Source organism: Rhipicephalus microplus, chromosome 7, assembly GCF_043290135.1.
Source record: "Rhipicephalus microplus isolate Deutch F79 chromosome 7, USDA_Rmic, whole genome shotgun sequence".
Classification (NCBI taxonomy): domain Eukaryota; kingdom Metazoa; phylum Arthropoda; class Arachnida; order Ixodida; family Ixodidae; genus Rhipicephalus; species Rhipicephalus microplus.
This window is the reverse complement of record NC_134706.1, coordinates 87,366,809-87,380,370: the sequence shown is the minus strand read 5'-3', so window position 1 is coordinate 87,380,370 and position 13,562 is coordinate 87,366,809. Positions and strand designations below refer to the sequence as shown.

Below are 13,562 nucleotides of genomic sequence, written 5' to 3'. Positions count from 1 at the left end.
GCGCACATATAGTAACTCTTACGAAAGCGGTAAGGGAGGTTTTCTTCCAAAGAGAACTTCTTAGCCAAGAAACAATTGACAACCTGTTTCGGTACATATGAGCATGTCGTCTCACCTGAGCGTCAGCGCTCGGGCGACGGGATCGTTGCTGTACATGACAGAGAAGATGCGCCGCACGAACTCATCGATATTGAGCACCTTGTCGAGGTGCCGCTCGCTCTGCTGCACCACCTTGAGCACCAGCATGCGTAGAAAGTTGCTGCCCACTCGGAACACCTCAGCCAGCTTCAAGCAGGCCGAGTTGATCAAGATCGGGAAGGGGTACTTCTCGAAGAGACGCGGGAACCGCACGATGGTCTCGCATTGCTCGCCCAGCCGGCCCGACCGGAGTCCTGCACAAATGCAGTTTGATGATGCCGCCCGCAGATGCCGGCGCCAGCTTGAACGGCGCTATGAACGTTCAGCGCGTTTATGCGTAAGAAATAGGTGTTGCGTATCGGTTGTTTCCAAACCTTTGTCGAGTTCTGTCAACGCTGAATTTGCGTCCTGGTCCGTTTCGGTGAACGTAGCGTCTCCGAAACCCAGCAACCGCTGACCGGCGGACGCCATGACGGTGACGATGACGATCGGTGCAGTGTTGCCTCTGGCACGGCCGCTGGATAAATTGTCGGTTTTGTTTGGTGTGTGTGGTGAAGTGTGGTGTGTGGCCATCGTGGTTCGGTTAGGTTCGATAGTTGTTCTAGGGCCGTTATGGCATAGCCGGCCTTGTAGATGAGTTTGAGGGGAGACGTAACGTGTGTTTTTAGTTTTCCGCGCTTATGTTAGGAGCCGCCTCAGTGGATGCCTGCCTACACGTGTAGCTCAACTCGATCTCTGTCTCTTATGGCAGAATGAACGTAATTTTACTATTTTTTTTAGTTTTGTCCTTTCTATCTACTATTCTGTCAGCTCTGTCACCAATCTAACCGTTTCAGTCATTTCTGTCGCAGGCGTACGTACGTGCTCAGTTTTCCGTTGGTGTCCCTAAAAACCAAGGCTGGTGCATAAATATAAACATGGGTGTAATATATCAGCATTCAATCAGAACACGCTCCGTCTATTTCTTTAGCCTCCTCAGCTTGCACATAAATTTTCCTTCTGTGAATTTCGAGTATTGTTTGATATCTAAAACTGACTTCGCTTCAAACAGTAAACAAAGACGGCACAATGATCTATCCAATAAAAACAAAAGAAGCTATTTCACGTTTTAAAAAACAACGGCTTGCTGAAATGTTTATTAGAAGTCCTTGGTCAATACATTCGTAAATGTAGAAGACTATCCTACCATCGTGTAGCCGTGTTAATGTCACCCGAAAAGACGTCTAAAAACGTCCTGACAAGACCTAGCTAAGACGTTTTGAGACGAGACTTTTCTCAAATTTTGTAGTAATCGATTTAAAAATATAAAACAAGCCATTATAACTGTCTGTTTGGTCGTTAGCATACAGGCTACGGCTAGCTGAAATGTCTAACAGAAGTCATTGGTCGAAACATTCTGTAAATGTAGAAAACTATCCGACCATCGGGTAGCCGTGTTATAGTGTCACCCAAAATGACGTCTAAAAAACGTCTTGACAAGACCTAGCCAAGACGTTTTGAGACGAGAGTTTTGTAAAATTGTGTAGGAATTGATTTAGAAATATACAAGTCATTATAGCTGTCTGTTCGGTCGTTAGCATACGGGCTACCGTGAGAAGTCCAGTTTTTCCATTTCCTAGGTCAGTCTTTGTGCGAATTATCCAACAATCAAGCAACACATAACATACCTGATAATCCAACTATGTCTTCACTGCGGCATTCATAAATTTTGGGCGTTGAGTTGTTTCACTCCCTCATGCTACAGTACGTGCCTTGTGTCGTGAAAATTAATGGCTGCTTTTTCACGTGGAACACATTGGTTTAGAATGTTACGGGTAACTTATTTAATAAATTAAATACGATGCACCGTGCTCGGCGAACAAGATGGCGACAGTTGTTGTTGTTGTTTCCCTGTGCAAATGGCTCGTACCCAAAGGAGGGGATTGGCAGATTATAAGGTGAATTTGCCCTATACTTTCAGCATTGCGTCATTCCTACAAAACTTTTGTAACTTAATTTTGATTTGAAATGCCGATATCAAGTTTGCAGAAAAAAATGAAGAAAAATAAAGAGACCATAATTTAGCAAGAAAATCGTTTAGTCGCTGTGATGTATGCCTGAACGGTGATAGTTCATCAACAACCCGCCACCAACGTCGTCTTTCTCTTTCTTGCAGCAAGGCTGCGCCGGCTGTTGTGTATCATAACCCCCCGGCGGTAGAAGCACCGTCTCGGTGCTTGAGCAACTCGGATGCGGTAGAAGGAGGGTGATAGGCTTGAGTCGAGCTATGTGCACGATGTCACTCGAAGGTGACGATGATGACGTTGAATCGGGTGGAACGATCTCGTATGTAAAGTCAGTCACCTGGCGAACGACACGGTATGGTCCCGTGTAGCGTGACAGCAGTTTTTCAGAAAGCCCTACACGCTGAGTGGGGGACCAGAGGAGGACAAGGGAACCCGGTGAAAAGTGCATGTTTCGATTATGGGAATCGTAGAGCTGTCTTTGGTGCTCCTGTGAGGCCTGCAGGCGGCTGCGGGCGAGTTGGCGTGCGTGGTTGGCTCGCGCGATGGCTTCGCCGGCATACTCAGTGACCAAGGGCAGCAAGGTGTCAAATGGTAGGGCGGGTTCTCGGCCGTATAGAAGATAGAATTGTGAATAGCCGGCAGTGTCGTGACGTGACCACTTATATGCGAACGTCACAAATGGCAAATGAACGTCCCAGTCCTGGTGGTCGGCCGCTACGCATTTAGAAAGCATGTCGGTTATGGTGCGGTTGAGGCGCTCCGTAAGACCGTTCGTTTGCGGATGGTACGAAGTGGCAAACTTGTGCTTGGCAGAGCAAGAGCGCAGTATTTCATCAACGACAGCTGATAGGAAGGTCCGGCCCCGGTCACTGAGAAGTTGGCATGGAGCTCCGTGTACTAAAATAATATCATATACCAGAAAGTCCGCCACATCAGTTGCGCAACTCGTCGGAAGTGCTGGTGTGATAGTGTATCGTGTCACATAGTCAGTGGCGACAGCGACCCATTTGTAGCCTGAGCTGGAGATCGGGAATGGGCCAAGCAGGTCGAGGCCAATTCGAAAAAAAGGTTCGATGGGAATGTCGATCGGCTGAAGGAATCCAGCTGGTAGGGAAGATGGCTTTTTGCGGCGCTGGCAGGGCTCACAAGCGGCGACATAGCGTCGAACAGAGCGGGCAAGACCAGGCCAAAAGAAACGACGACGTACATGGTCGTATGTGCGAGAGATGCCCAAGTGGCCCGCCAAAGGAGCGTCATGAAGTTGGTTGAGAACAGTCGCACGAAGATGTGCTGGTATGACGGGGAGCAAGTCATGGCCATATGGATCGAGGTTACGGCGATACAGGATCTCGTCTTTTACCAGGAACATTTGTAGAGATGCGTCGCGAGGCATTGACTCAAGCTTGTCAATGATGGTTCGCAGGGAAGCATCCCGGCGTTCTTCGTGGCCAAGGTTGAGTAGCTGCGTCACGGACAGAAGGTCTGGAAAGGTGTCAGTATGGGCAGCCTCTTCGACAGGGTAGCGTGATAAACAATCCGCATCTTGATGTGACCGCCCTGTTTGGTACGATACGTTGAACGTGTATTCTTGTAATCGTAGGGACCAACGAGCGAGGCGTCCTGTGGGATCCTTGAGTGAGGCCAGCCAGCAGAGCACGTGGTAGTCGGTTACTACCCGGCATAGACGCCCGTATAAGTATGGACGAAACTTAGCGACTGCCCACACAAGAGCGAGACACTCACGCTCCGTGATTGAATAGTTGCGCACGGCGGTAGATAGCAGTCGGCTTGCATATGCTATTTATTTATTTATTTATTTATTTATTTATTTATTTATTTATTTATTTATTTATTTATTTATTTATTTATTTATTTATTGTACCTTCAGGGCCAGAGGCATTGAAGAGGGGAGTGAGTTTACAAAAAATGGATTCAGAAGGTGAGTAAAGGGGAGTACAGGATTCAACGTTTACTAAATAATCAATTTTAGCTGATAACAAAGTTAGGACACAAAAGCAGAACAAAAGAGATCTAGTGTACATATTTTAAATAATCTTAGTATACAATTCTAGCTACAAAACACATCAGAACACGCAAAAAAACGAAAAAGGCACACGTCATAAGTAACCTCAGTTTACAATGTTTGTTAGTGCAGCGCGAAACAGCTGATAATCAGTAATCGCACCAGTCGCTCCAGGAAGCTGGTTCCAGTCTTTGCTGGTGCGTGGGACAAAAGATTCTGAACACGTTCTTGTTTGGCATATCGGTATACCAACTTTGTGCGCATGATCGATGCGAGAGGACACGTAGGACGGTGAAAGAAAAAGATTAGCACGAAGGTGGGGGCTGTTATGGAGGATTTTATGAAAAAGGCACAGGCGAAAAAACTTACGACGAGAAGAAAGGGAAGTCAGCTGCAACGAGTTTTTCATAGCTCTAACGCTTGCTGTTCGATCGTAATCGTGTAGGATAAACCGGACAGAGTTATTTTGGACCAGTTCGAGGGCTTTAATCAGATAAACCATGCTGGTATCCCAAACTGAAGCAGCATATTCTAATTTACTTCTAACCAAGTTCTTATACATCAGTAGTTTTAGAGAGGCAGGTGAAGAAGAAAAATTGCGACGAAGATAGCCTAACATACGGTTTGCATTGCTAATAATGTTGCTTATGTGAACGGACCAGGTCAGGCAAGAAGTAATGTGCACACCTAAGTACCGGTAGGATGAAACACAATCGAGTAGAACATTATTAAGATGGTACGAGGCGGGAGTGGTTGAAGTTCGACATACGCGTAAAACTTTACACTTTTTAATATTAAGGTTCATTAGCCAAAGACTGCACCAGTTTGAAATAGCGTTAAGGTCGTTTTGTAAAATACTAACATCGCTTGTGTCGTTAATTTCACGAAATATCACACAATCGTCAGCGAACAGGTGTATGCTTGATGAAACGCAATCAGTGAGGTCATTGGTGTAAATTAAAAATAAGAGGGGGCCCAGGACTGAGCCTTGGGGTACGCCCGAATTAACAGAACATTCTGGGGAATTATATGAGTTGGCTGCAACGAACTGTGTACGGCTACACAAAAAGTGTTCCAGCCATTTGAACACATCATGATCAAGGTTAAGTTTGCTAAGTTTCAGGAGCAGGAGATTATGGGACACTTTCTCAAAGGCTTTTGCAAAATCTAAAAAAATACAGTCCGCTTTGGAGCGACGGTCAAGAATGCGGTGAAGCTGGTGTGTAAAAGACAGTAATTGGGTTTCACACGAAAATCCCTTTCGAAAACCATGTTGTGCATCCGTGAAAAATGAGTTGGGTTCGAGAAACGTTACGATGATTGTGTACAAGACATGCTCCAAGACTTTACAAGGAATGCTCGTAAGGGATATAGGGCGGTAATTTAAAGGAGATTCTTTGCTACCTGATTTGTGAACGGCGACCACCTTACCGATTTTCCACTGGATAGGTCGGGACCCGCTGTCAATGGATTGTTGAAAAAGTTTGGTAAGAAGAATTGAAGAATACGAGGCCGTACCTTGAAGAAATTTAGAAGTGATAAGATCGACACCAGGGCTTGAAGAGGGCTTAAGTGACTGTATTATTTTAGAAATTCCCCTAGTGTCAATAACTGAATTCATGAGTGGATAATCGTGCAGCTTTGGGGAAGGAAGAGATTTACTGGAAGAAACCACAAAATTACTACAAAAAAACCTGTTCAGAACAACGGACACTCATTGTCGGGAATGGATTCGTCATTATGGTCCAGCAGTTTAATTGAATCAGTCGTGCTTGGATTAATTACACGCCAAAAGCTTTGGGGCTTGTTTAGAAGCAGGCTAGGTAAGGTACTCTGGAAAAAATTGGATTTTGCATTTTTGACAGCGGATACATAGGAATTGTTAGCTACTTTGTATGCAACCCACCGAGCGTTCGTGGGCAGCAGTTTCGCTTTACGGTAAAGGCGCTTCTTACGGTTTGATAGACGTTTTAAGTAGGCATTGTACCATGGAGCTCTGGCATGCGAAGAGATTTTGCGAAGCGGGATGTATTTGTTGGTTAGCTCGTCGACTTTTCGCAGGAATAAGTTCCAGTTAGCTTCAACTGGGCGGTTGTCGAAATTGTCTAGAAAAATGTCAAGAAAAGTAGACAGTTCAATGTTAATGGCATCGAAATTTGCTTTAATATATTATAATATAATATAATTTAATATAATTTGCTTTATTAACACGGTAATGTACGCGTTGGTGTTGCAATAGTATTGCCCCGATGCCGTGCCCACTAGCGTCAGTGCGAACCTCGATTGGAGCTGATGGATAGAAATGAGCTAAAATCGGTGGTGTTGTAAGGAGCGTCGTCAGCTGGGAAAAAGATGAGGCTTGATCAGCGCCCCAGAAAAACGGGGTGTCCTTCTTCAGGAGGTTTGTGGGGGGGCGTGCAATTATGGCGAAGTCCTTAACAAACCGTCGAATGTATGAGCACAAAAGCCTACAAAACTGCGAACGTCCTTTGTTGACTTCGGAACAGGAAAGTCCGTGACGGCGCGTATTTTCTCGGGATCCGGGCAAACTCCTGCGGCATCGACGATGTGGCCAAGTACGGTTATTTGACGACGAGAAAAGTGGCATTTCGACGAGTTCAGTTGAAGTCCGGCTCGACGAAAAACTTCAAGAATCGCCGATAAACGCTTCAGATGGGAGTCGAATGTGGGCGAGACAACGATAACGTCGTCTAAATAACATAAGCAGGTTGACCTTTTAAACCCTTGGAGCAATGAGTCCATCATTCTTTTGATTGTGACTGGCGCATCACAGAGACCAAAGGGCATAACTTTGAAGTGATATAGACCGTCAGGAGTGACGAATGCGGTCTTCTCATGGTCCATCTCGTCCACAGAGATTTGCCAATAGCCAGATCGAAGGTCGATAGTGGAAAATACGTAGCACCGTAAAGGCAGTCTAAGGCATCGTCTATTCTAGGCAATGGGTAAACATCTTTCTTCGTCATTTTGTTGAGATGCCGATAATCTACACAAAAGCGCCATGTTCCACCCTTCTTTCTGATAATTACGACAGGAGAAGCCCAGGGGCTACAAGAGGGCTCGATTATGTCTTTTGCAAGCATCTTTTCGACTTCTTGTTGTGTGACTGTACGTTCGGACGCGGAAACACGGTATGCACGTCAGTGAATGGGACTCGCGTCACCAGTATTGATGCGATGAGTAACAACACTCGTTCGGCTTAAAGCCGTGCTGGCGAAGTCGAAAATGTTACTATAGGGCTCCAGGACGTGACGAAGGGCTTCCGCTTGATCAGGAGCGAGGTCTGATGGTACCATGTGGTCAACGTCGACGCCCGATGAACGTGATAGAGTTGGTTCATGGTCTGAATTGCAGCAATAATCCGCTCTGAGGGGTTCAACCGTATGGTCTTGTAGAGCAGTAATTTCGGCCAGGGAGATACCTTGTGGAAGAACTTGGGCAGTGAGGGCAAAATTGACAATAGGAAGGCATGTGCGGTTTTCAACGATTGTCAAAATGGTGTGCGGAACAGCGACGCCATGCGTAAGCATCATGAATTGGTGCCACCATGTAATCGCCGTCAGGTACAGGTGGTGTAGAGAAGAGGTCGATATGTGTGACACAGTTAGGCGGAAGGCATGTGAAATCAATGCAGCAAAGGCGACTTTGGGGTGGGTTGGTCAGATGAGAAAGTAGAGGCATGCATTTCAAGGTGAAGACAGCCGGCTGAACAAGTTACCCGTAACATTATTGGTGGAGGTGGACGACTCCCGTACCTCGATGGAGACGCGCAGTGGTCGCAACACCGGGGACTCTTCGGCTACTTCAACTACCAGTGCCTCATCACCACCGGCCTCTCCAGCCGAGTCGACAACTTACGTCACCCTGCCACCCCTGCGGGATCCTGGAACTTTCTCCGCTGACGGTACCATCGACGTTGACTCCTGGCTGCACCGGTACGAGCGGGTCAGTGCTACCCAGCACCTCCACCAATAATGTTACGGGTAACTTATTAATTAAATTAAATACGATGCACCGTGCTCGGCGAACAAGGTGGCGACAGTTTGTCTTGTCTTGTCGCCTAGGAGATCTTGGCTCATACCCACATGGGGGATTGGCCACACTGTACCTTATAATAGATACTTTTTTACAACGCTTGCCAAAAAAAGAAAGAGAAATTAGATAAGAACAATAATAATGTTCCTTTGAAAAAACGTGAGAAAAAGTGCAGAAGAATTCGATAAACCAGAATATATAAAACAAATTAACAAGAATGAGGAAGGGGGACAAATATTTGGATATATATCTGGCAGTACCACTAGCAGCGTATCCTCCCGGCTGCCTGAATTAATTTATGTAGCGCTGACAGAATAGCACGCCCAACTGACTGGCTCCAAACGATAATAAGGTGGATGTATTGACTGGCAATCCGAGCATACCAGTTCATCAACAACCAGCCACCAACGTCGTCTTTCTCTTTCTTGCAGCAAGGCTGTGCCAGCTGTTGTGTATCAATAATAAATATAAACACCATTAACACGTACTTCCTTAATGACGCTTAGTGTACGGCACACAAACAATCATGCTTATCAATAGCGATAAATTATCCCATGATCATGATGTTGCAAAAGTCATTTTATTAATAAAAAACATCATGCCTGCGTGGAAAGCACAGCACGGTCATAGCGAAAGCTGGAAGAGCATCATATTTACAACCCGCTACTTTCTTGGGGCTACCAATAGAGCTCCGCTTACAAGATACCCAATACACCATTAATTGATTCGTGCACTGATGACTGAGGCCGCATTTCTAGCAATAAAAAGCACATTTTAGGCGACAAAAATGGGCAGGCAAAACAACGTTTTAGGCACCAAAAATAGGTAACACGTTTTTAAACCTCTAACGTCGTAAACATGCTCTATAAAAATTTTACATAGACGCATATTTCCTGTTGGATGCGGCATCTAAGCTGGACTTTCGCCTTACCTAACAATATATTTCGCAATATCTAACACGTACGACAAAACAAAAGAAACAAAATCTAGCGTAAATGACTCGTACCCGCCGGTGTTGTTGCTGTCGTATCTACGATGGCTCATACTCACTCAGCGGCATTCGCCATGAGTTCATAATATCACTTTGTTAGGCTTTTCAATGACTGACTTTTGAACAACGTTACGTCAAGTCAAGTCGAGACAAGATCCTTGATGATGTGGCGCATACCCACGCTAGAGGATTGGCCAAGAACCGGATAGTTTTCATGAATTTCTTCCTTAATAGCAGGTTAAAATTAATCTAATTACGAGAAATAAAAGAAAGATGCAGCAAGACGAATTTGATGGTTGAATTGTGAATAATCTGTAGTGTAACGCAATAAAGCGTCGTATTTGATTTAATATGATTTTGGAAATTTTAAAATCTACCGAACAATGATTTCAACGCTTAAACCTCTTTGAACTTTCGACGAACTCCTGCAATGCGTCAACCATCTTCCCGTCGCTTTGGCCTAGACACGAAGCCCCGAAAAAAGCACATTTTGAGCATTTAAATCTACATTACGTAAATCAAAAAGAGGTCTTCGTCCTTTTCCGCGCCCGTAGCATTTGTCTTTATTTTTATCTACAATAATAACAATATTATTTTTAAAAAATACAGTGTTTATTTCAATACATTGCAAAAGTTCATACAAAAAATATTTCCAAACTCATAGTTGTATAAGCACGATCATCAGCCAATCGCGTTGAGTGGTGTATTATGAATGCTTAACTAGTATTATAGGATCAGCACATTCAGCGGTCACAAATGCACTGCCTCCGTTAACTCAGATCAGAAAAAGTTTCGAAGCAGCTTATAATTGAGTTTCTCACTATTAAACATCAGCTTCAGATGTCGTGTCCTTGCGATACTCCTCATCAGGACAGAGATGTCTCAAGGATGTCTGTTCCATCATTGGAAAACAAATTAAATCAGACAGGGTGTGACTCGAAATTTGAAGTGAACTTATTATTAGAACTATATTGATTACTTATTGATTACTCTAAAATTTCTCAATGCCAATAAAGTTCATAACTGTTTATTTTAAAGATAATTTATTCCTTTCTCGGCAAGCGAGCTGTGTGCCAGTGATGTATATACATATATAGGTCATTATCGCCAGCAGAAGGCCAATTCCGCATACAATGACTATGAGCCACAAGAGAAGGTGAGCAGGAAAAAGAACGAGCCGGGTGTAACTCCTATTTTCGGTAAGCCTAATCCTGTCAAACTTGTTGTTGTTGTTGTTGTTGTTGTTGTTGTTGTTGTTGTTGTTGTTGTTGTTGTTGTTGTTGTTGTTGTTGTTGTTGTTGTTGTTGTTGTTGTTGTTGTTGTTGTACCTGAAGCATGTCCCTGCGAGGCTCACGGCCGTGGAATTGGGATGACATTGACTGTCCGAAGTTCAAGTATTTCACAAATGCGGACACTCCGCAAGACAGCCGATCACTCGAATCGTATTTCGACACCCACGAGGAAACCCCACCAATCACAGTCGGAAGAAAGTTGACCACGCTCTCATCTCCCGTGAACAAAATGATGCTCAAGTCTCTGGAAAATGTGGACCACGCATCACAAAGCCAGAAAGGACAGGGTACCCAACTCCGGAAGTCTGCATGCACTTCGGACGTATCTAGGTCTGACCATGGAAGGGTACCACGAAGCAATGCATTGCTGTCCTGTGTGCACAAACCCAACTACACCCTTCACCCTTTCAAACGAGGCCGTACGATGCGAGGATCGCAGGAGCAGACGCCCTCGCTACCATCTTCCTTTACAGTTCGAGTTCTGCAGTGCGTTCGCACATTTCCAATCCACCATCGGGCACTTCGATGTCGTCGCTGCTAAGCAAGTTTTCCAGGGTGCGCGCAGGCAACAACACCAAGCGAGCAAGGTGTCCCAGATTGAGAACGTGAAACAAGCAGGGAACGCAATAGAACGCAGCCTGCCTCACGCGGAACCTCGAAAGCCGGGTCAGCCGCTTCGTGCACAAAACATCAATCCCACGGCCTGCAACTTCACAGCCGGCCGCGACCATGCAAACAGACATTTCAAGAGCAACGAAGACAGCTGATCAGCCCGTCGCAGCCACAGCACTTCACACCAGGCCTGGACCCATCATTGGACCGTGGCGATAGACGTCGAACGTGCCACCATGAGCTGCGGGACGCTGAAGAATTACAGCTGCAGGACAAGACGCATGTTTCGGCGACTGAATCGCACAAAGCGGTGTGGGACAAGGAACTGAAGAAGTACAGATACCCGTGAACATTGTCATTTACATAACATGTTCTGTTTCCCGGATGTGGCCACAACAGTTTACGAAAGTTTTTTCTTCGCATAAGTGGAGACGAGTTCACGGCCGTTCTGCAGTACGTTACATCATAATTTCCCTTGTTCCTTGTCTTGACACAATAGACAAGACGGTTCAGTGAGTTAATGCTACGTTCGTATGCGCGTCTTTCGACTCAGAATGTCTTAGCCCGATGACGCATCCAACAAAGTACCCTAGCTTCATATTCGAACATGCAAAATGCAAACATGGCTCTCGCTAAAGGGAGCCATGTGTAGATACAAAGCGGCAGAAAGATGTTTTTTTTTTTTGAGCGGGAGGTAATGTACTTTACTGAGAGCTTAATTTTGTGCTGGCACTACAAGGCCTGGCCACATATAGCCGTTGCAGAGCTACAGGGTGCTACAATAGCGTCGTGTTTAAAGTTACTGCTGTATATGCTACCTTTAGGTATATCTATGATAGCATATACAGTGACTCTAGTCTTGTTTGAGTCATGTGTAAAGTCACTAGACTAGTCGTGGGATGTTAAGTCACATCACGTCAAGCTAGACTTTGATGACATCACAATATTTTGCTATCTGTGACGTCAATGTAACACCATATAACGTGATGATCTTGTGCCTCACTCGGCACAACGGCATAGTCATCATCGATGGTCAAATTTCGTGTTGCATGTGACATCTAAGGCTTTTGCTTTATACCTAACACTATATATCTAACACGTACCTGAAAACAAAAGAATGATGAAACCTCGCGTAGTCCTAAATGACTCGTACGCGCTGTGAAATGCGAATGCATTACTTAGTCGGACTCTGTCAGACATCCGGCGTTGTCCGTACGCCGGCAGCTGTTATCTCCTCGCTCTCACTCCCTCTCTCATAGCAACAGCAGCTAGCGCGTGAGCTTATCCTCGCCCCTAGCAACCGGAGCATGTGGTGCTAGAGAGTGTAGAAGAGGGTAGTTGCAGCTATACTCGGCGACAACTTTCTGCGGCAGCACAGCCAAAGCTACGAGGCGGAGCTTCTGCACAGGTGTTACTGCGCCAAGTAGTCCGTTTTCGTGCAATTTCGGTTTTGGTTTCGCAAGCGCATCCAACATATACTTTTTCGCACGACCACCATACAATAAACCGTACGTTTATTTGAAGAAAATAAATAAGATGTTCATTTTAAGGTAAAGAACACTAAGCTTCTTTGAAGCGTTGAGATTTATTTCAGAAAAAGGTACGGCCGAGAAGGTACTGGGCGATTGGAACGCAAAGCCAAGAAACCATTTCCGGGATTTCCGTGCATACTTGGACGGTGTCATTGTTTTCCTTTTTTTAGAGACGCAAGAACTTTCTGCAGACACTCACGTTATTTTTTTTAGGGGACGCGAAGGCAACGACATGAAACAGAAGTCTTGGCACCAATTGGTCATGAGCGGGCGTCTGACGTTCGTAAATCCAAGTGGGCAAAACACAATTTTTACTCTGCCAAGGACGCTGTTTTTCCACAGTAAATAGGGTAATGTACATGAACGCATCTGTTACCCAGGCAAAGCGCAAGGAACGACTCTTTTCGTAGACGCCGACAGGAGTGGTGTCGCGGTACGCGATCTTCGGCGTTATTGTATCAACAATACTAGGCAGCCGAAAGACTGACAACGTATGCAACGCAACAATTTCCAAGCACACTTTTTCGTCCAAGGAGCGCTGCTGGTGTTGCTGAAGACTGTCAGGTCACTGGTGTCACTTTTGAGGTGGCTGTAGTGCCACTTTCGCTGATAATATCACTCGCACACATATTCTCGGCGATGACATATGCAGAAAACGAAATATTTCACGACGCATCACTGTCTTCGTTTCTCCCTGCTCGACGAATACAGATTACCTAACGAACACGCACTCATGGCATGAGTCATGCTCGCCCAAAAGCTTTGATGTGAACTGGCTGCAACCAAGCGACGCCATCACTGTGAATTGGGGCAGACAAAAAAAATGAGATGGCACCAGAAAACGAGAGAGAAAAAGAGAAACGTCTTCGTTGACAAAAGCATGAAGAAGGAGGGCGTGGGAGGAACCCCTAG

General features: G+C 45.4%; 1 protein-coding gene across 1 annotated transcript in view; it reads right to left on the bottom strand.

The window, feature by feature from the left end:
• The window catches only part of defl (Integrator complex subunit 7), a 48,462-nt gene extending 47,619 nt beyond the window's left edge, over positions 1 to 843 (bottom strand). Inside the window, exons 1-2 of the mRNA XM_075869432.1 lie at positions 513 to 843; positions 116 to 392 (exon numbers count right to left, since the gene is read on the bottom strand). Coding sequence (XP_075725547.1) covers positions 116 to 392; positions 513 to 711 — 476 coding nt within the window. The 5' untranslated portion in view covers positions 712 to 843. The remainder of the gene's footprint in view (positions 1 to 115; positions 393 to 512) is intronic.
• Positions 844 to 13,562: the final 12,719 nt, after the last annotated feature.